We start from the raw sequence: 23257 nt of genomic DNA, 5'->3' as shown, positions 1-23257 counted from the left end.
GGACCACCTTTGGTGGGAAGGGAACAGCGTTCCGTGCGCCTTTGGCGTTGAGTCATGCCGGCCACACGACCACGGAAACGTCTTCGGACAGCGCTGGCTCTTCGGCTTTGAAACGGGGATGAGCAGCGCCCCCTAGAGTCGGGAACGACTAGCACATATGTGCAAGGGGAACCTTTACCTTTACCTAAGAGATGGTATGGTTAGGAAAGGCCCTTGTATGACAGAACCTCCATCCTACTGATGCTAGATCTGCTGGAACCAAATTCTCATTTGTCCCAGTCTGGCTAAGAAAATATGACTACGGTACAAGTAGGCTTGATGATGGTTTTGAATGATTGAAGACGACGACTTCTGCTGCTGTCGTTCAGCTTCACGCCGACCAGGTTCGAACTGAACTCCTAAGCAGCCATTTTGGAAAAAGAGACACAGCACGGCTGACCGGAGCCAGGGAAACGGGGAGGCTGGGAGAACCCACGGAAAAGACAGCACAAAGCCATGCTATTCTGCGCCCTCTCCTGGGAAGCTGCCCTGTCCCACATCTGCAGGACATCTGCCCAAGGGAGCCAAGGTAGAATTGCCAGGACGGAGAGGAAGATGACAAGGCTTCAGTTGTGTCACGAGGCAACGAGAGAACTTGGCGATCTTTTGGGTTCGGCCCCAGACGCGAACTGTGTGTCCCCAGTTCCTCTCCCCCCCACGGCCCCACCGCTGGCAAGAGGAAGAGGAGCAACAGCTGTGGTTTTCTTATCTCATGAAAGGGATAGGGGGCTTCTAGACAGCAGAGAGAACTAGGAAGGCAGTTGTCTCTCCAGGCGGCCTACATGACACACCTGTGCAGGGTAGGCCGCCCTTCAACTTGCAACGGAGATTGTCCGGGGAATGTGGGGTGCCATGTGGATAAAGGAGGGGGGAGGGGGTATCTCCAAAAGGCACCCACAGCTGAGCTCAGGTTTTGGGGAAGCTGGCAGTTTGGACAATGTACCATCTCAGCTGCCGGGCTTTTCATGAAGGTCCTTTCATCAAGCCAGGCGCCGATCTAAGCAGCTGCACCGCCTTGGCAAGAGGCCCCACCCCCACCGTCACAAAAGGAGCACAGTGATAAGGGTGGTGGGAAGGGAGTGTGTGTATGTGTGTGTGTGTGGGGGGGAAGGAACGTCTCAGCAGCTGGAAGGGAGACTTGAGGAGAGGTTCAGCCATTGAGGGACGGACAAATACTTCGGGTTGGAGAAGTTCTCTCCTGGGTCCACCTACGGAAACGAAGAGATTGCATCGGACTGCTGATAGGAAGGCCTACGGGAGATTTACAAAATGACAAGCTCTCTAGATCAGGGGTGTCAAGCTTGATTTCTTTGAGGGCCACATCAGGGTTGTTTGACCCCGCGAAGGCGTGGTCGGCTCAACATCACTCATCTAGGCTCCGTTTCCGGGCATGACGGCCTCCTGCAACCCTCTGTTTTCACCGGCAGAGGGCTGCAGGAGGTCGTCATGGCTGGAAACGGAGCCCTGGAGGCATGTGTGTGGTCCTCCCGAGCTCCATTTTCACTGGCAGAGGCACTTCGGGCCAGTCCTTTGCGGCTTCCAGGAAGGGCCCACGGGACAGATCTAAGCACCCTGTGAGCCTGATTTGGCCCACGGGCCTTGAGTTTGACACCCCCGCTGTTGATGCTTGGGATTATACAGCTCCCGATTTCTTGCCATCAGTCAGCCTCCTTGATGGGAAGCACCGGGTTCTAGATCAGCTTTCCAGAGACAAAAGAGATGGACCGGCTCCCAGAACACCAAACAAGCTGGGTCATATCGTAGCTGGAATATGGATGGAGTTGTTTTTCCATATATCCCGGAGGTTCTCGTTTTGGCAAGAGCTGCATTCGAACTTTGCAGTGGAGGTGGGTTAGCCAGAAGGGGAAAGGTGCAACATTAGGGCAGGTTATCGAAAGAGCTACGGAGTATTTTCTAATTGATGGATTGATTGAGATTGATGGCCAAAAGGGAATATTATGAGGACGGAGTGGGGTGTAAACCAAGATGAAATCTAGCAGTGGCTGTTTGTCATCACTCTTAAGGTAGGCTGGAGAATATTAGACCACTGTAACTTGCAACATAGAGACAGGACGATGGTATTTTCTTCATTCGGCATCTCCTGAAGGAATTTCGGGAATCAACTGTGTGTAAATCCAGAATGAAGGTTGCCCATTTTCGTTCGTAACCTTCTCTAGAACTGCAGAGCTTAATCAGAATTCTTCATACCAATGTTGTTGCCCACCAGCAGATCTGGCAGCATTCGGACAGTGAGGAGGTTGGGGAGGAACATGGGCCAGTCCTGGAGTCTGGGGAAGGCTCTGACGAGTGCTCTGCATCGGAGGCAGAGAGGGGGCCAGGGCCGGATGCCACTTATCAGCTGCCTTCGGAGTCGGACATCAGTGGGGCAGAAGAACAGCTACATCCTGTTCCCAGCGTGCGCATGCAGAGCTGCCAGGAGAAGGGAACAGCTAAGGAACAAGGGTCGACTCAGGAGTAAAGCCACAGGTGGACGGTGAATGGCCCCTCCCATAGGGAATAAAGAGGAGCGAAGGGGAGGGGAGTTTGCAGGAGACAATCAGTTCATTTGGGTGAAGATCTGTTCCTACGTTCTTGACAAGTATTGTGGCGTCTGAAAGATATCGGCCTGGCCACTCGGTAATTGTGAACTATCTTAAAAGACTGTGGGAGAGGAAAGACTTTCCTGAGGAGGAATTCATTGTAAATTAAAGGGGTTTATCGAGACGAGGACTCGGCTTTGTACTGCTGTGGAAGTCTAGGTCAGAATCAGGTGCATATAAATTTGATAAATTAACACATTGATTGTGGCCACTTCAGAAAAGGCACCGTTACATTTCTTTTGCCAGACACGACCATCTTGTGCTAAAAATCTGCTTGTTAACTGGTCTCTGATGTGTTCGGCTAGCTAGCCCATTAAACTGTGCATCCATTCCCCATAATGCACACCCTCAGTCTGATGTGAGGTGCCATCTTGTTCCTATTGTTTCCGCTCCTATGAAGGATTGCTTGTGGTTTTCACTTATCACGGAAGCAGAATGGGAATCGACCTTCAGCCACTCCAAATCCCTGTTCTCCCAAAAGTTTGCATAAAGCCCAGGTCAGAAAAAACCCTGTTTCATCTATGAGCGTGACTACATGGCTCTGAAGGAGACGGCTGCCTAAAAATTAAGTTTCTGCACAATTCTATATAAAAAGAGCCATTTCCCATGTTTTGGAGGAGCCCGCTGGGAGCTACTGTATGTTGTTGCCATCTTAATCGGAACAGATTATTTTTCTAGGTCTCTTAGATGCTTCTAGCAGCTGCAGGCTCGGTGTTGTCTTTGCAGTCCTTGAACCTTCGCTGGATACTCCTCTGAGACAGAGCCTCTCTTCCTGTTTTGTGGCTGATCTCTCTTTTTAAAGGCAGCAGCCCAAGTCAAGACTGAATTCAAAAATTCCCCTGCATTTTATTCAGCTTGGGTGTTATAGTGAGTTTCGGTCAGCTGTGCTTGCCTGCAGAAAGCCTCCTTGTCAAAGGGATTTTGTTGGGAAATAGCTTGAAGATGAAAGGAGTGTGTGTGTGTGTTTATGGAATTCATTGTGTACTGGAAGACTGCCCACCATTCCTTATTAAAAGTTCTTTAGGTCTAACACAATGATCTATGCAACAATTCAACAACCCACTGCATTTGGCCTGAAGTGACACCACCCAAGGCAGGACCCCAAGTTTGCTTCGAATACATCCAACCACCTGTCAGCTGAGAACGGGGCTGCCTGAACTCTGGGGTGGGAGGAACTTTCAAAAGAAAACTTTGGTTTGCATGACAGGCAGAATTTACCACCTGCATTTCAGCAAATCTGGACTGTGTAAGTGAACGGTTCGATGCATTGTGCCAAACCAGAAAACTCAGTTAATCAAATAAAACATGGTTAGCTCAACCATGGGTGAACACAGAATAGAATAACAGAGTTGGAAGGGACCTTGGAGGTCTTCTAGTCCAACCCCCTGCTTAGGCAGGAAACCCTATAGCGTTTCAGACAAAACGGCTGTCCAACCTCTTCTTAAAAACCTTCCAGTGACAGTCCTAAATTCACTGATATTAATATGGAATACACTATTATTTTTTTTTGTAAAAAAATTAACACCAGATACAGCTTACCAAACCAAGAATGTATTTTTGCCCCTATCTCTTTCCAAAATTCTCTTTTCTGATGGCTATTATTGAAGCAAAGGTAGCTTTTCAGGCTTTTGAGATTATTTTCCTTCCCTATTTCTGTTAGGTTCAGGGGCTGATTGCGTGGTTTCCCTTCAGTCCAGAGACTAAAGAAGCGTAACGTACAATTTTAGCTTCCAGCTTTTTATATACCAGGGCATGGATCAAAAACCAGCAAGATAAAATACCTCCCTTCCCACAGCTTAAGATGAAGAACACGGTCAGCTCCAGATGAAGCGTGCAAATTGTGGTCATGTGTCAGCGGCCAAATTTAGGAAGACTTCCAAATAGCATAAATGCAAAGTAGGAGGCGAGCCACAAACTGGTGTCCTGGTCGGCAATACCCCCTCCTGCTGTCAGAAAAATGCATTTCTCCAATTAGACAAACAATTCCTGTTATATTTTTGGAGCTAAATTTTCTCCTCCTTCCAAGAGAGGCACCAGCCAAATTGCTCTAATGTGATTCTCTTACCAGCTCCAGCACATTCCTCCAAGAGGAACAGTGGTTATATCAAAATGAACCCATCCATACTACAAATAAAACTTGTTCCATGAACCATTATATTTTTGGGGTTTTTAAGGTTTTTTTTTTTTTATATTTATAAAATATTTATAAACAACAAGGTTAGAAACCTTAACAGTACAGTGGCTATTTTCATTATATAAAAGAGAAAAATACGAATATGTTCTACACTGACATACTCTACAAGGGACACATGTCTCTAAAACTCCGGCTTCAGCTCTGGCCCATCCGTCTGTGCTGCTTGCTCTACACCTACCGGAGACCCAGAGGACACAGTAACCATGTTCCTTTCTGATTTCACCCAGATGCTGGAGCTGGGCTCGTCAATCTCCTCTGGTAATGAGATCCTCGATGTAAGCATCCAGTTCATCATCTGAATTGAAATCAATATCCTAAAACAGCAGGAAAAAACGTTACTTCATATAACGTCCCTCTTATGAGCAAAACACTCAAGCAGTCATCATCTTCATTTAACAACCCCATAATCCCTTGCGGGATGGGGACTGGGCAGCTGAATGGAGCTGAGTGCTTACTGGCCGGATGCCCTTCCTGTTGCCAGTGCGGAGTTTTGTTCAGCAGATATATTCTCATTGTGCCCAGAGAGAGAAATATCTGCCTCTACCTAGGATCGAACTCACAGCCTCCTGATGCTGGGGGAAGAGCTCCATCTCTAGGCCACCGCACCACTCAAGCAGTGACCCTTAGTAATTTCAGTAGAGAATTTGGCAGACAACAACGCCCTGAGAATCTAAGCTGAGATTTGTTAACAGGAGTTCAACAGTTGCTCATTTCCGATGTTTAAGGCTGTAATTCTCGTCACTCCTGATTACTAGAATCGTCTCAAAGAAAAGGCGATTCAAAGCAGCTTATTGGCTGTGATCCACGTGCAAAACCTTTTGCTGGTCTTTGACCATAATAAAGATTTGATTTGAGAGTTCAGGGAAGGGTCAGTTTTGCACCTCTTGAGAAAGAGCTCAAAACCAGAGATAATCCAAGTTCTAACTTACTTCTTGTACTTTCTTCAGTAGAGCAACGATGTTCGTCCTCAGTTTCTGAAGCTTGTCGTTTGTCTCTCTGACCTTCTGCTCCAGGATGTGAACTTTCTCCTCGCAGGCTTGGATCTGACCATTTGCACGGGTCTGATAGGAGTTGCACAAGTTCTGCAGGCCCACCTCGTACTGCTTAAAATACTCTTTCTGTGGAAAGGGAGGCATGGAGGAGAACATCCCACGGGTTACAAGGAAAGGACTTCCATTTGCTCCAAGCAAGAAGAGAAAGACACTCATTACTGCACTTCCAGTCAAAGTCGCCCTGATTATTATCACATAATACTGAGCAACAGGTTAAGATTATGTCGTGTTTTGGGTAGAGGAGGGATGTTTATAATTTAATTGCCGTATTTTTCGGAGTGTAAGATGCACTTTTTTCCCTCCTAAAAGAGGCTGAAAATGTGGGTGCGTCTTATACTCCGAATGTAGCTTTTTCGAAGCTTTTTTTCAGATCTAATGAGGCGCTAGCGAGTGAAGTGATCTCCATGGTTTGCCTGCTTTTCTCATTGCTTCTCTCTCCAAAGATCAGTTGTGCTTTAGAAGCTGTTTTTTATCCCCAAGCAGGAGATAAAAAACAGCAAACTAATGTGCTGAAGCTGACCAGACTAAGGATGCTAGTCAGATACCTGGTCTGGCTAGCATCCAATACCTGGTAGGTACCAGGTAAAATCTGGTAGGCAGATTTTTCCCCCCCCTATTTTCCTCCCCAAAAACTAAGCTGTGTCTTATACTCCGGTGCGTCTTATACTCTGAAAAATACGGTACCTTCTCTAAATAACCAATGAATTGTAATGCAGGGACTCAAATTCTAACTTCTTTTTGCTATTTTGCTCCTATTTTAGGAACACATTTCACAAATATTAAAGGAGATGGCAATGGATGCAATACCAAACTTCTGATTCCAAAAAACTACATCTCATTAAAAAAACACCCTTAAGAATATATCTGGGGAAGTAAGTGAGAATTTTATCAGCTGGACAGAGGACTCACCAAAGGGAATGCCACTAACTCTTGTGAGCTCATGGAAGTCAAATCCTTCTTGGAGATGGGGAAATTGGGGGGCAAGAAATAACGCAAGCAATTCCTACGGAAGCAAAGAGAAGACAGGCAAATTACATAGCAGAACATCATTTGCAGTTAACAACACACGAAAAAAAGCATAGAAAATGATACTGGGTATAGAATTCAAAGATGGACATTTAGCTCTTCTTCCTTTTCATGTTTTTAGACATATTGTGCAAAAGCCCAGCTTTATTGACAAGCCTTTCATGCTGGGAAAAGACGGAACGAGAAGGGGACAATCCAGCAAGGTAGATAGATTCTATTAATTAGCATTCAGTGGCGAAGGATGTGCCGTTGGAAGGCCAAGTTGGGGAAAGGCTAGGTATCTTTTGAGAGGGTCCATTTATGCGATTGCCGAGTTGACATCAACTTGATGGCACCTAATCAGTCAATCAATCCAAATATGCATTCAGTGTGTTTAGTGAGGGGTCCTTGATGTTCTCTGAACTTGGCCATTTCATAACCCAACTAGGTAAAATCATCAGTAAGGAGTGCTGTTTGCTGTTTATATATTCTGGTGTCTTGCCTGTCAGCGTTGGCAGGAGTGATCTTAAGAGATTCTTTGGTTGGCCTGTTTGCTGTTGGCTTCTTTGGCAGTTTCTTGATGGGGGCGTCAACCCTGAGCTACAAATATTCTCCTTTATTAATGTGACTTGCTCTTTTCCGTGAGCAGAATAAATTGCAAAAGTTGAAGGAATTGGCCGATCGAAATGACCGCAACATTAAATGGTAATACACCCCCGCCAACCTCTGTTCCCAAAATGAAATCGTAAAGGCTGCTTAGTTTATTCAGAAAACGCAAAATGAGAATAGAATAGAATAACAGAGTTTGGAAGGGACCTTGGAGGTCTTCTAGTCCAACCCCCTGCTTAGGCAGGAAACCCCACACCACTTCAGACAAATGGTTTATCCAAAATCTTCTTTAAAACTTCCAGTGTTGGAGCATTCACAATTTCTGGAGGCAAGTTGTTAAACTGATTAATTGTTCTAATTGTCAGGAAATTTCTCTTTAGTTCTAGGTTGCTTCTCTCCTTGATTAGTTTCCACCCGTTGCTTCTTGTCCTGCCCTCAGGGGCTTTGGAGAATAGCTTGACTCCCTCTTCTTTGTGGCAGCCCCTGAGATACTGGAAGACTGCTATCATGTCTCCCCTGGTCCTTCTCTTCATCAAACTAGACATACCCAGTTCCTGCAACCGTTCTTCATATGTTTTAGCATCCAATCCTCCCCTAATCCTCTTTGTGGCTCTTCTCTGCACTCTTTCTAGAGTCTCCACATCTTTTTTACATCGTGGCGACCAAAACTGGATGCCGTATTCCAAGTGTGGCCTTATTACCAAGGCATTATGAAGTGGTATTAACACTTCATGTGATCTTGATTCTATCCCTCTGTTTATGCAGCCTAGAACTATGTTGGCTTAGAGATAGAGGATAACGTAGATGGCGGAAGACCAAATTATAACTACTGTGGCGAATGGTTTTGCAACACTGCACCGAACACTCACCGTAGGGATTGTGCTAAGAAGTCCGCGTTCTCTTGGCTGCTGCCGGGCCCAGTAGTATCTGGCTCTATTCGGCTATACTCGGAGGTAGAAGGTTCGGAAGGACCATTTGTCTGCTGATGCTGCTGCCCCTCCTGCTGCTGCGTATCTGGGCTTTGGTGTTCTGGAGACGGGGGCCTCATCAGCCTCACATCCTCACTGCCTCTCTCCACCCTGAATGGAGCAACAGGCACATCACAAGTCTCTGCCATTTTCAAGTCTCCCCAGTTACCGTATTTTTCGGAGTATAAGACACACTTTTTCCCCTCCTAAAAGAGGGTGAAAATTTGGGTGCGTCTTATACACCGAATGTAGCCAAAAACACGAGGCACGGAGGCGGCGATGGTCTGTGGCAATCCCTGCAGCCTGGAACAGCTGATTGGGGGTATTCCGGGAGGCTGATCCACCTGCCAATCAGCTGCTGGTGCTGAATCAGGCTGCAATAATGTGCTGAAGACCTAAGCCATGCCCAGGCTCCTTGCTGTCTCCTTCCTTGTTGCTCACACACCAAATACTGTTTCAGTTTCCAAACAGCCCTCAACTCTCACATCCTGACAGGATGCTAGCCAAATGAATACTGATGGATGCTGGTAGGCAGAGGCAGAATTTTTTCTTCGTTATTTTCCTCCCCAAAAAGTAAGGTGCGTCTTATACTCTGGAGCATCTTAACACTCCGAAAAATACAATAACTGCCTCGCCTTTTTTTTTTCCTTGACAAAAGAGCTAAAATTATTAAAAGGCGTAACACAACTTTTTAAATGTCAATATTATGTCAATTGATCATCATGAAATGCAGAACACGCAAGGAGAGTTTATTTTTCTGTATTAGCTTCCTGGGAAATAATTTAGTAATGATGTGATGCAAAAAGGAGGGGGGGGGAAGTCTTTGATCTGATCCAGAATGAGTTATCTTAAATTCAAAAATTCTCTGTCTTGGACATTATTCTTGGGTCAAAATGAAAAGGTGGATAATTCTCACCATTTACAGAGCAGAGCTCCCTCATTCTAGTTAGCAAGAGTTAGCTCACCCAGGGCCATCTGACATGCTTCCAACAAGCTGCTTCATCGTGCAAAACTTTTAAGTGCCCCAGCCTCCCAAAGCCCCTCCCCTCCATTGCTCCAGAATCTGTAGATTAAAAATTACCATCGATCTCTCGGGGTAACATCGGTTGGGACGTAATCAAATTTCACTTTCCAACGGACCATCTGTTTGCCCACCTCGACTGCTGTAATTCGGCCCGTGTACCACTCCTTGTTCACTCGTACCTCCACGTGCTGCCCTTTGTCTGAGAGGGGCAGAAAGGGAGAGGCGGCTCAGAGACCAACAAACAGCCCTGGCTGACAAACTGGCGGGACTCTGGCACTCTCTATGCTCTTGCATGAAATAGCAAATAGAAGTTCAAATTACACAATCTTTTTTTTTTTTAATGGGATAGAACTGCTATCAGTGTCAGGGCACTTCCTTTAATGCAGTGTTTCTTAACCTTGGTCCACCCATCTTCAAGCTTCCAAGGTTGAGAAACACTGCTTTAATGTGCTATTTATGAGACTGAGATTCAAGGGGAAAGCTGGCTGGGCCTACAAGGAACTAAAATTCCGCAGCATCTGAAAAACCACAGGCTCCTCACTTAAGTCATCCTGTTAACAGAAAGAAGTGGAGAAGAGTTTTCCTGTGGTGGGTATAATCTATGCATGATTTAAGGTAAAGGTAAAGGTTCCCCTCGCACATCTGTGCTAGTTGTTCCCGACTCTAGGGGGCAGTGCTCATCTCCGTTTCAAAGCCGAAGAGCCAGCGCTGTCCGAAGACATCTCCGTGGTCCTGTGGCCGGCATGACTCAACGCCAAAGGCGCACGGAACGCTGTTCCCTTCCCACCAAAGGTGGTCCCTAGTTTTCTACTGGCATTTTTTACCTGCTTTCAAACTGCTAGGTCGGCAGAAGCTGGGACAAGTCACGGGAGCTCACCCCGTTACGCAGCACTAGGGATTTGAACCGCTGAACTGCAGACTTTTCGATCGACAAGCTCAGCGTCTTAGCCACTGAGCCAGCATGTCCACAATTTACCTCTCTTTAAAAACAATTGCAAGAGGCCAAGCCCAAGTACCTTTCTGTGCTCTTTTCATGTGTGCTAATTCCTCTTCTCCTGCACTGTCCGTCAGCTGAAAGCAGAGAGAAGCCAAATATATTCCAAAATCAGTCATCTTCATCATTGTACTTTATAGATCAAACATTCAGAATACCATCCGAAACAGAAGTTGGAGGCTGTGCACTCCTGCAATGGATTTCCATTGAGCTGGGAGAGTCACAGCCATTTCTAGTCATAGGGTTCTAGTTTCTACTTCTGCCCAGACGGGCCCCACTTACTTCAACTACCACCTCACTCGAGTCTTTCTTCTCTTCCTTCACTGTCACAAGTTTGCCTGGTTTCCTTTTCTCTCTTCTCAGTCCAACCTCCTCCTCCATTTCATCCTCCAATGCGCTAAGGCCTCTCTTCCGGGAACTGGAAGCCTGCAGAGATGAGAGAGGCTTGCATTAATGGTCAACGTTTCCTTTTCCGCTTCCAAGCGGCAGCTGAGTTGAGGTGTAATTCGGTAAGATTAAAGAATGGCAGGGTATAAAAAGATTACACATTTTAAAAACTGTCTCTGCAAAGTGAGCAGGAAAAAATGCCCATCACTCTGCATTTTTTGTTTGTTTGTTTCAAACTCCATATATACTCTTGACAGTATCTTCCTGCAGGTCTTTGACTAAGTAGCTGGGACTCGGGCAGCATATACATTTAATACATGTAAATTTATTAAATAATATGATTGTTATTAAAATATTACAGGTAGTTCTCACTTAGCAACTGCCACAGACTGCAACTGTCTGCAGTTACAGCAGTGCTGAAATAGTAACTGAGGCAGTGGGCATTCATCCTACAAAGGAAGCAGCACTCCCACCCTCCCCTATTCCCCCCCCCAAGAAAAAAGGGTTTTCACCTGGGCAGCCTTGATTAAGGCGGGTTTCTTTGGTGGAAGCAGCACCTTTAAGTGTTTGGGGCTGGGGGATCTCTGGTGGCTTCTGGCATCGTGGAGAGGCTCGGGGGCCATCTTTCCAATAGAGGCAGATCTGGACAGGGGCCTTACAAAGGTGGATGGGGAGCATTTCCGAGGACCTTCCAGATGATACTGTAACCGGGAAAGGTTGGATTCTTCCTGGTGCCCCATGTTCTGTGGTCTGGGGCAGCCGATGGCTATTCGGGGTGGGGGGCCCTTCTTCTGAGAGTTGATGGGCCTGGAAGGAGATGGAGGAACTGGAGGCCTTCGTGGAGCATTCTTGATCACATCTGGCAGTGGGGGAGATCGTGGCCGCTGGGATTTGACCCCTAGGTCCGCGTTCTGCCAGGACATTATGAAAAGACAGGTAAGCCCTCAGCTCTGAACCACTTTTTAGTGACTGTTCAAGGTTAGGATTGAGGCGAGCGTGCGGTACTTATAAACAACTGATCCTCACACGCTCTGGCCACGTTAACATGTTCCGTGAGCATGATCCACATAGTTGGCAAACCGGTTTGTACTTACAGCAGTTGCAGATTCTTGTGGTCACAGGATGACTGTTTGCAACCTTCCCTGCTGTCTCCCCACAGGCAAAATCAATGGGGGAGCTGGCAGAGAAGATCCCAAGACACTTCTCTAAAGTCACTCCTGCCATTTCCCCCCACCCACCCCTGAGGAGCCCCACTGAGGAGTACAAGACCTCTACTACACACTCTGTAGCAATTGCCTCCATCCACACTCTGTAGTGTCCATCTAAGGCTCCACAGGCCTCCAGAGTGCCTGTAGCCCCTACCAGCCTACCTGTGCTTCATAGCACCTGCCCACAGCACCTTTATCCCGGAGTAACTATGCACTCTGTAGCACCTATTGGTGGTATCCCTCATGCTCTTTGCCTGGGAATCCCGCCTCTTCCTGCGTTAACAACCGGCAGGGTTCTGGGGTGACAATGGCAACTGGAACGGCTATCACTAAGCAACGTATTTGTGCGACCTTGTATTTTACAGCCAAATTACTTAGCGATGAAAATTCCGGTCCCAATTGCCATTGTAACCAGAGGACTAACTGAATTACTTTTGATGTAACGGAAGAGGATAATTCTGTAAATAGCAGTGGCAGGAGGGACCTACCTCTAGCACAGGTTGCGTGGTGACCTCCAGAGGCAGTTTCTTCAGGTCAGCATGAGAACGCACTGGGGTAGTTTTCTGGACAGAGCAAGTGGAATAAAATATTTATTTTTTTCACCCGCCTTTATTATTTTAACTCAAGGCCACGAAAATGCAGAATACGCTTTCCTCCTCTTTTTCCCCCACAACAACCACCCTGGGTGTGGATTGGGGTAAAAATGATTGGTTCCAAGTCACCCAGCCAACTTTCCTGCCGACAAGTGAGACTAGAACTCATAGTCACCCAGCGGTGAAATCCAGCAGGTTCTGGAGAACCGGTAGCGGAAATTTTGATTAGTTCGGAGAACCGGCAAATAGCACCTCTGCCTGGCCCCCGAGTGCGGTGGGAATGGGGATTTTGCAGTATCCTTCCCCTGCCATGCCCACAGAACCGGTAGTAAAAAAAATTGGATTTCACCACTGCCGGGACCTCAACCACTAGTTCTCACTGGTTCTCTAAAGTACTCTCTTATATATGCCTATGTTTCTTAATTAGTGTAGAATCAAAAGATTTGTAGTAGAATTCGTAGAAACGTGGATGTATGGATGACTTTGAGCTCCGACTGTGAACATCTGCCAATACTTTGGTAGAATTTAACCACGGACATGATGGGACACAAAGACTGAATGATGCGACAGAGTCCAGCATGCAAACTTACCTGCAAGGCCTCCAGTTTCTCCTGCTGCTGGCGAATTTTCTCCGTCAGCTCTTTCTGCTTATCTTCCTGTGTTTTCTCCTTTCTCAAGAAGCTCAGGGGAACCTTCTGCTTCTGCTCAAGAGCTTCACACCTGTCAGAGGAAGGAAGAAGCAAAAAGAAAGCTCAGCAATGTGAAAAAAAAGATACATGGGTTTAGGGCGCATATTTTGTGATCTATTACTAACACTGAGATGGAGATTTCACACCACTATTCACTATTATTATAACCCATGGATTTGCATCCCGATCTGTGCTTGCGCATTGTTAACTGTTTTACCAAAAATCTTTCACAGATTCCTTCCTTCCGTCTCAAGAGTTCCTTGGGCAGGCAGGATGGAAGGAAAGAATCTCTGAAAGATTTTGGTGAAATAGTTAACAATGTTCAAGCACAGGTCGGGATTCAAATCTGACAAGCAGAGATGACTAGTGCAAACTAGCATCCTAATTATTATCCCGATGTACCACCCACACAGTTGTTATGAGGATTGCCGTACAACACACACCAAGTACTCCAAGGTATTACGTCCATCATAGGTATAATCATCATTTAACATAGGAGCCTTGATAGGACAGTGGTCTAGAGCACCCTGTCATTAACACAGCTGCCTGCAATTACTGCTGGTTCGAATCTCTCCAAGGCTCAAGGTTGACTCAGCCTTCCATCCTTTCTAAGGTAGGTAAATTGAGGACCCAGATTATGGGGGCAATAAGCTGATTTTGTATAAAATATACAAAAGTATGAAGGCTATTGCTTAACGCATTGTAAGCCCGCCCTGAGTCTCCGGTGAAGGGCGGCATATAAATCAAATTAAAAAAACAAAACAAAACTGGATTCATGTTGTTTTGAGCATCAGTGATTAGCACAACTAACCCTAACCAGGCAATCACCAGGAGTCAATACAAATGATTCAAAGGGCACCTGCCCTCCCCAAAAAAACCCACAAAGTATCATAGCTAACAGACAAATTGTACAGCTTGCTAGATAGAATGTTGATGGAGAGAGGAATAGCGCACTCCATGGTGTATGGCATGGTATAGCTATAAGATTGAGCGAATAATTTCTTCTCTTCTCCCATTTCTTATTTCTGGCTAGGTGGCTCAGTGGCTAAGACCCTGAGCTTGTCGATCAGAAAGATCGGCAGTTCGAATCCCTAGTACAGGTCTCCTGCGTGAGCAGCGGGTTGGACTAGATGACCTCCAAGGTCCCTTCCAAGCCTGTTACTGTTACTGACTTGCTCTTTTTTGTTCTTTCTGGGCTGTATTCTTTTTCTTGATTCTGTTTAATAGGAGAAGAAGCAGTATTCTTAAAGCGACCCACCTTGCAGAGGCAATTAAGTATTTAAACGGCTTTCTGACTCTTAACCCACCTATCTTGTTCAGGATCGGGATTCATGGCACACATCCAGGTATCTGGGTATTCTTGCTCCACAGAGCTGAGCTGGAATGGGAGTGTCCGCCATTTCAAACACACATCTATCATATGAGGACATAACATAGAATCAGCATGCTGAACGTTGAGACACCTGTACCCAGGTCTCTCAACTAAGGTACCGAGAATGCAATAGTTGCCAATGGTCTTTTGCTGCCTTTGGAACCCAGAATAGAGGAAACTTCAATTTACCGCTTACCACACTGAATAGTCGTTGGGATCTCCATGGCTCTCCGCCTTTTGTAACGCAGTTCGTTTGATGGCGGCTGGTTCCAGTTTGCAGATAGGTAGCCGAAATCATCCCAAAACTTGCTAATGCCTTTCTGAGCTGGATGTTTTTTAATTAAAAAAAAAAAGAGTCAAATGTGTCTGTGTTCATAGGGTTTCTCCTTTCCTCCCCCAACTCCCTTCCCCCAATGACTTCTTACCGATCTCAATATCCTTCCAATACTGAGCCAAGTGCTCTCCCATTGCTTTTAACAAGTGCCGATATTCTTTTGCATCTGCAAAATCCTGCTTGTTGTGCGTCGGTTCCAGAACGAGATAGGGGACATCCACTACCCCGACCACGCCTCCGCAGGCCCTACGGAGAAGGAACACGGGGTCACCTTTGCGGCCACCAACCCAACAGCCCAGTGTCAAAGAGAAGGAATTCGGGAAAAATGGATCCCCATGACAACGAATGGGGAAACGTGTAGATGGACCTGAATTACAGGTAGTCCTCAACTTACGACCGCAATAGAGCCCATTGTTACTAAGTGAGAAATGTGTTAAGTGAGTTTTGCCCCCGTTTTACGACTTTTCTTGCTGCGGCTGTCGAGTGAATCACTGCTATTGTGAAATTAGTCACACGGTTGTTAAGTGAATCTGGCTTCCCCATGGACTTGGCTTGTTGGAAGGCCGCAAAGCACGATCACGTGACCTCAGGAGACTGCAACCGTCATAAATGTGAGTCGGTTGTCAAGTGTCTGAATGTAAGTCATGTGACCGTGTGGGATGCGGCGGCAACGGTCCTAAGAGTGAAAAATGGATCTTAAGCAATGGTGGTATTCAGACAGTTCTATCCGGTCGGCTCAGAAGGCCCGAAAATCAGCTGGCCAGTGCACGCATGCGTGCTGAAGCTGAGCTAGGGCAACGCTTGCGTGCCCACAGATATGGCTGCGTGTGCCGCCTGTGGCACGCGTGCCATAGGTTCGCCATCACAGCACTACTGCATAGAGACCAACTGCACAATCATCCCTGGGAGGCCTTTCCTTGCGGATACAACATGCAAACGGAGAAAAAGATTTCTCCAGAGGTTTAAGTGTCCTTGAGATTTTACCTTTGCATTCTTCAGTTCCTCACTTTCAGTATAGGAACCAGCTCAAACCATTCTGAGAAGAACGAACGTCTCTATTTGTACTGAGCCTCCTTCCATAAATTCAACCAGGGATTCTGTTACAATTTAGAAGGGTAACTAGTGACGGACAAAGCCAATATTGGTTTACTGAGTTCTTCGGCTAGCATCAACCCATTTGTATTTGAAATCCAAAAAGCATTGCTCTGGATGTTCCCGACTGTTTGCTTAACTTTCTTGTACTTTCTCCTCAAGCTCTCCATTCTGCGAAGGGAGGCGGAGAAAAAGAACAAACAATTTCTGTAGGGAATCTCTCCTGTGCCTGACACGCACTCCCCCGTCCCCTATGTACTGACTATAATGCTGATTAGCTGGCTGAGGAACAAAGAAAGTCATTTTTTTTTTCCCAGCACCATAACTTAGAACAGTTGCTGAACAAGGCAATTGGTAAGCAAGGAGTAGCTGTACCCTACTTGGAAATGAATTTCCCATGAAGAAATTTAGAAGCCAGCAACTGAACAGAAATTGGATGTACGCCACATTAAAAAAAAAAATGAAATTTGCACATTTTTTTAGCACTCAATACAAATATCTGCCTGGCATTTTAAAGAAAGAAACTTCTGAGTTTCTTTCTTTAAAAATATAAAGTCCAGCTCTCTCTCTCTCACAGAAATAAAAAGAGTTCTTTTACAGCAAGAAGAATCTTATTCTAAAAAGAGGTCTTCAATTATAAAGGTATGGTTGAGGACTCCGTGGGAACTCACATGCCACCTTCCAGCTGTGGGCCCACCTTCTCATACATCTTAATCAACCGACTGCAATTGTAGACAAACATCCCGTCCAGATGGCGTTGCTCTATGTTCACCCCGAAAATGAAGTTCAGTTCCTTTGGCTCTTTAAGTGCTCTGAAAAGCAGGAAATCGAGTCAAAGAAAATCTGTGGATATTAGGAACATACTACCATATGTGGTGGTGCTGTCCTGAGGCTCGAAAATATTGGCTAAAAATTAAAAGATTGGCAACAGGAAATTACTAATGAACAATTAGACTTAGAACTGGAACTCTTCCAATTGGGGATCTTCAAAAAAAAAAAAAAAAAACCATGTGAAGGGCACAAAATATCTAGTACTACACATATTAACTGCTGCCAAGATTGCCTACGCTCAATGTTGGAGAGAGCCATGTACACCCGCAGAGAAACTGGTCATACAAAAGGTCATGAATTGCACAGAAATGGACAAATTAACGCTGAGTTTAAAAGATAAAGAGACACCGATATTTTACAATGTGTGGGAACAGTGGTTTAACTGGATAGAACGGAGATAGATTGAAGATAGTTAAGTACAAGTAATAGATGAAATAAGAATGTAAATCTGCACAATTTAATTTTTGTAAATAATGCACGAATTATTGTCACATGAAAAACACCACAATTAGCTGTTGTTGAGTGAAATATTTTTTTACGTTTTTAATGTAATAAAAGTTTAATAAAGTGTTTATTAAAAAAAGAAAATCTGTGGATATTTATCTGGGGAACAATGATTAGAGCACTAAAAGAAGACTCAGAAGATTCAAATTCTTGCTCTTTTATATGAAGTGAAGTTCAGCCAGTCTTTGAAACTACCTTGTAGAGTAAAAGCAGGGATAAAAGCAGGCATTGAGCCAAGGGCTCCTATTGGTGCAACTACTGGTAATAATCAATAGTTGTTGTTATTGTTATTATATTCTGGTCAACAGCATTGAGCGGCAATGGATCACTTCCTATGAGGAACAGCTGCCCCCCTGTCTGATTCTTAGGTGTAGAGAGCAGAGTGCGTCCTGTGATCTTATTCAGTAGCATATCAATAAATATTTCAATTCTATACCTTGCAGCATTTCTCAAAAACACTGTATTAATTCATTTAATACAAAATGTCCAAAACAACATCTGTAAACCCACAAAAATAAACTTACTTTTCCTAACTTAGCCAAATTTAGGGGTTCACAGAATGTAGTATTTGGACAAGGGGAGATCATCTAACCCAACCCTCCTGCCTTTTCAAGAATCCACTACCACCTCACCTCCAACAAGATGGCCATCCAGCCTCAATTTAAATGCCTCCAGTGACGGTTCAGTCTCACGAAGCATTCTATTCCATTGCTGAATGGCTTTTCCTGATAGGAAACTTTCCCAGGGCCCAATCAAAATTTACCTTTTAAGGGCATAAATATAATTGAAGCCCCTTGATTCTTTGCCATGTGTTCTGCAAACATTCTAACAATTCACCCTTTTAAAGATTTGACAGCTATTTCAAATCTTCCTCTTTTCCAGGTCCAACAGGTGGAGCCTGTTCTGCTACAAGGCAAGGAAGTTGCTGAGTTTTGCCACCTTTTCCAACCTTTCTTAACACAGTTGTTAAGTGAATCACTGCAGCTGTTAAGTTAGCAACGTGGTTGCTAAGCGAATTTGGCTTCCCCATTGACTTTGCTTGTCGGAAGGTCACAAAAGATGATCACGGGTCCCCCGCAAACGTCACAAATGCAGGCAAATGACCAAGGATCCAGATTTTGATTGCGTGACTGTGGGGATGCTGCAATAGTCTAAGTGTGAAAAATGGACATAAGTCACTTTTTTTTCAGTGCACTTTTCACTATTTTCACTTCTTTAACGGACCACTTATTTGAAAAGAGAAAAAAAGCAAGGAACGTGAAGGAACGGTATCCTTTCCACTCACCGCTGTTTTGCCTCCCTGATCCTCTTTTTAACATCTGCCTCTCTCCGTATGGTTATTGCTACGTCTTGAGCCTGGCGCAGCATAGCCTACAGGTGTAAAAAAACGTCTCAACTTAAAACAGCGAAGTAATGTAATTTGTCTGCTTAACACTCGTATTTTTATAATAACAGTTTGCTTGCTCAAGGCCTGAAGCTCCGATAAGCACAGAGGGGGGCCGAGTACCGTTGCCTGTTTATAGCGCACAGCTACAATTCAGGAAATCTAGTCACAAGTATTTGTTCTATTGATTTCAGAAAACATCACACATCTGGAACCCACAAACTTTAAGCACGCACAATTTTGTGGAGATAAAACGATCGTAAAAGAAGCAGAGGCTTCTGCTGAAGTTTCAGAGGGTTCAGCTCTCTCTTCCTGCTTCGGACAGGAAACATTTTTCCAGATAGTAAAACGCAATTATAGAACGATTATATGTGTGAGCCAGTGGTGGGTTTAAATTTTTTTTACTACCGGTTCTGTGGGTGTGGCTTGGTGGGCGTGGCATGGCATGGCTTGGTGGGCATGGCAGGGGAAGGATAATGCAAAATCTCCACTCCCACCCCAATCCAGGGGAAAGATACTGCAAAATCCCCATTTCCTCCCGATCAGCTGGGACTCGGGAGGCAGAGAATAGATGAGGGGCGGGGCCAGTCAGAATTTTTATTACCGGTTCTTCGAACTATTCAAAATTTCCGCTACCAGTTCTCCAGAACTGGTCAGAACCTGCTGAAACCCACCTCTGGTGTGAGCATATGTACACGTATATTATTATTACGATTCATCATCAGAATAGCTATTCCAGCAATTTTGATCATGAACCTTTGTCCTCCCCATCTACCAAGCACAGCCAGAAGTTCTTCAGTTCAGCTCCAGGAGATTTCTCTGAATCTCTTCTTGGATACCGAAATTTCACATTAGCAGTCAAATGCAGTGTATTTACCCTGGACTCCCTAGAAAGGTCTCCTCCCAGCCGCAGTTCTAAAGCCCGGGCTTTGCTTTCTGCTTCTCTGGCCTTCTCTTCCGCTGTAAAAGAGAAATTAATCTTCAGAGAAAATGTATACAGGTAGTCTTTCTATGTACAACCAGTTGCTTCAAAACTACGATGGGCTGGATTTACAGCCATTTGCAGCGTTCCATGGTCACCGGGTGATTTCCAGGAGCATAAGAATCTTGCTGCCTTTGCCGTTTCCTTTTTGGACCCAGCTTCTCCAGTGAACAGGGCTCCCAGAATGTGTAGGAAACTTCCAAAAGTTGCGCCGCCTTCAGAAAACCAGGGCAGCTTTCTAAAGGTCAACACCATTTTCAGAAGGCTCGGGGAGCCACATGTAGGAGCACGGTGCAGTTTGGATACAGAATGTGTGCAAAACGTGGGCGCTTGGTTTAATGCAATGATCTGATTTGGCTTGTGCTTGTTCAAGCCGTTCCTGCTCCAATGGGTTGCCGTTCCTTTCTTTTTGGGGACTCACCAATCCGAGCCATGTGCTCTGCTTTCTTCACCTCTTGTTCCGCTCGAGTCTTGAAGCGCTTGGATGTATATTTGTACATCCTGTAAGGAGTTGCAAGAAAAAGAGAGGGAATGTATTAATACGGCCATCATCCTCAAAAAACCGGTGTACTCCATAAGGCTTGTATTTCTTTTGAATATGTAGCAATAAAGCAGACTTTCAATTTTTTAAAATGTATGGCTCAGCTAAACCACACGGTATTTGCTGATCTCAAAATGCTTGGGGAAAAAAAAAATTCTGGAAAAAGCAACAGAAAACCATTTCCATATCGTTGTTAAGAAAACTACAAGAAGTTCCAAAGTTAACTGGAATGAGCTCTTACTTGAGCAAAACAAATCTTAAAAGAACCCAAAGATGATGATTCTAGCTGTCCTGTGGTCATACAATCAAGTTCCCTCCGCCTGACTGCACAGATGTGGATTTTGAGCCTGAAATCAAGTAATTTAACACCTACCTGATATTTGACTATCCACAGCAAACAGAAATTTCATTAAGGTATTAAAAATACAAAGTAATCTATGAATTACGACAGTAATTGGGACCGGAATCTCTGTCACTAAGTGATGTAGTCGTAAAGCATGACATTACGTGATTGCATCAGTGATGGCAATCCCAGCACTGCCATTCTCAACCGAATTCCACTGGTCATTAGCCAAATATCCTCCTCCTCCCCCCCCTCAAGCCAAGCCATTCCGGGCTGGGTCATTCCCAGACCCGAACCTCACTTCTTTCAGGACTACCTCTCCTTCTATTCCCCCTAACCACCTGTTCTCCCCCATCTCTGCCTCTTTGGTTACCCTGTACCCTGCCTTGCAACCCCACTGTTAAGTGCCACAGACGCCAAGCAGAAAATCTCGTGACCGCAACAAGGTTATGTCACTTCTCATTCAGTTAAATAAATCACCATGGTTGTTAAAGTTAAGACATCATGTGATTACAACTTGCTTCTTTTACTTCCACATTCTCCATTAACTCTGCTTGTCAGAAGTTGGTTGGGAAGCGTGCAAAGGATGGTGGTGCATCCTGAAATCCTCTAACTGCCCCACTCCTGGCTAGTAAAACAGAATATGCTGTCATGACCAGCAGTGCAAGCAATTCTTACTTTCTGATGTTAATCCTGAAGTAACATATAAGATGACCAGGTTTTGTGTTGTGGTATATAAAATTAGACAATGAATAGTTAAGAGCAATTGAACTTGTTTGAGTAGGGAATGGCTTTGACTCAGCAAAGTCAATTTTTTCATGTCTGCTACTGTACTATATTTTTCTCAGATCTGTCAGGGGCTCCATAATTCTGCACTGTAGGTATTAACTAAGAAGAATGAAGCCTTTAAGTATATTTTTGGATCTTCAGGATATTTAAAAACTCCCCCCCCCCTTTCTTTCTTCTTTCTTTCTGCTGGTTAATGACTGCAGTAGTTATCTGTTTGTTTATTTGCAAGTCTTTCACAAGCATTCCCGGTCTCTTTAATTTGAGGACAAAAATTGTGCAAATACCACACAAGGGCAGGAGTAGGGATATACCGGATACAAAATTTAGTGCAGGCTCGCACGACTTGTAAGGTCACACTGATAAACCAAAAATAACCATAATATCTTGCATGCTGATGAAAGAATTAGATGATTAATACAAGCTAAATTTGAAGTATGTTGTGATGAGAGAAGCCGAGATATGGTCTGAAAGATTGGCAAAACCAAAAGGGGATTTCAACAGGACGGTCGTCCAAAATATGATAATATCAACTTGAGTTTGTTTTGATATCTGAAGAGAAATCGCTGGCTGTAAAAGAACTTGGCTATGCATCATACCTAGGTTTGAATAAGCAGCAGGAGAGGCGTTTAGTTTGTACTTTGTGGCCGTGGATGAAGATCCGCATTCTGGGATCAATGTAGAGCACAGCAGCATATGCCCGGAAAGAACGGCGTTCTGGCTTCCTGAAACAGAACACACGCTTACACATCAGAGAGAGAGCAGAGCGCACGTCATCCTAAAAACGTTCTCTTATTGTACTAAATTCATCGTCTGCCAACTGAGTGATTAGCAGCATGCAAATTATATCATCCTTGATTAAAGACAGAAATAAAACCGGAGCTTAAGATTGCTGATTCTATCAAACCTACGTTCCCTCAGGTGGAGTTTCAGCCATCTGGATATCTCGGGGATCAGAGGTCACATCTAGCTCAGGTTCACCATTATCCATCAATTTGAGGTTGAAGACGATCACCAAAGTCCCTGTAAGAGACACAGTGCTGTTAATCCTGTCGCGTGCGCATTCTTCCTTCGAACAGATAATAGCCACACGGACAAATACGCTACGCTGAAAACTCTCTTGATTTCAAAGAATACTATCCCTTAAAAGTCTGCTGAATACACTACCTTTCTCTCCAAAAATCTTGTCAAACTGTTGCATCACTTCCTGCTCCGATTTGAAAGGAGAATACTTGTAAATCAATTCAGTCTCGATGGAAAACTTTTCCATGTTGTCTGTCAAAGGTTCTCTGGTGCGGGCATTCCAGGTAGGCAGAGGAACAATCACCTGCAAATTATTATTTTTTTTTAAAAAAACAAAAAAATTGCTTTAGGATAATTCTATTTCGATGGCCCTGCAAAAACTGGCGTGTTCTCTATTTTATCAAGGCAAAATACTTGCAAACCTCATCAATGCCTTCCTCTTCGTGAAACGTGCGAGACAAGAAGAGACACGTCATGGTGTTTTCCTTCTTCGTAAAGAGGATGAAATCCTTGCCGATCCGCATGGAACCTCTGCAGAAAGAGTTCAGCTTATGGAATATCAAAATCAATCCTGCCAGGACATACTAAAAATGACATGGCAGGGAACAAATTACAGTTTCAGTTTAACTAACTGAAAATCCTGTTAGCTCTGGAGATGGCTAAGCAAAAATTCAGAAAAGTGCAGCTTCTGAGAAGAATGAAA

The 23257-nt window shown here is 44.7% G+C and overlaps 1 protein-coding gene across 2 annotated transcripts in view; it reads right to left on the bottom strand.

Annotated features, from left to right (window-relative positions):
• Window positions 1-4796: 4796 nt before the first annotated feature.
• The window catches only part of MORC2 (MORC family CW-type zinc finger 2), a 34912-nt gene continuing 16451 nt past the window's right edge, over window positions 4797-23257 (bottom strand). For both annotated transcript variants that reach the window (XM_034428687.3, XM_087880411.1), the window contains exons 6-26: window positions 22977-23085; window positions 22699-22858; window positions 22443-22554; window positions 22131-22256; window positions 20283-20362; window positions 19757-19839; window positions 18781-18866; window positions 16832-16972; window positions 15160-15314; window positions 14931-15059; window positions 14670-14775; window positions 13264-13393; window positions 12569-12643; window positions 11385-11783; window positions 10768-10911; window positions 10508-10562; window positions 9549-9690; window positions 8369-8578; window positions 6795-6888; window positions 5763-5951; window positions 4797-5147 (exon numbers count right to left, since the gene is read on the bottom strand). In XM_034428687.3, coding sequence (XP_034284578.2) covers window positions 5079-5147; window positions 5763-5951; window positions 6795-6888; window positions 8369-8578; window positions 9549-9690; window positions 10508-10562; window positions 10768-10911; window positions 11385-11783; window positions 12569-12643; window positions 13264-13393; window positions 14670-14775; window positions 14931-15059; window positions 15160-15314; window positions 16832-16972; window positions 18781-18866; window positions 19757-19839; window positions 20283-20362; window positions 22131-22256; window positions 22443-22554; window positions 22699-22858; window positions 22977-23085 — 2794 coding nt within the window. In that variant the 3' untranslated portion in view covers window positions 4797-5078. The remainder of the gene's footprint in view (window positions 5148-5762; window positions 5952-6794; window positions 6889-8368; window positions 8579-9548; window positions 9691-10507; window positions 10563-10767; window positions 10912-11384; window positions 11784-12568; window positions 12644-13263; window positions 13394-14669; window positions 14776-14930; window positions 15060-15159; window positions 15315-16831; window positions 16973-18780; window positions 18867-19756; window positions 19840-20282; window positions 20363-22130; window positions 22257-22442; window positions 22555-22698; window positions 22859-22976; window positions 23086-23257) is intronic.

This window comes from Pantherophis guttatus, chromosome 17 (assembly GCF_059756535.1).
Source record: "Pantherophis guttatus breed Tessera chromosome 17, ASM5975653v1, whole genome shotgun sequence".
Classification (NCBI taxonomy): Eukaryota; Metazoa; Chordata; class Lepidosauria; order Squamata; family Colubridae; genus Pantherophis; species Pantherophis guttatus.
The sequence above is the reverse complement of the archived record's forward strand: the minus strand, read 5'-3'. Positions and strand labels throughout refer to the sequence as shown.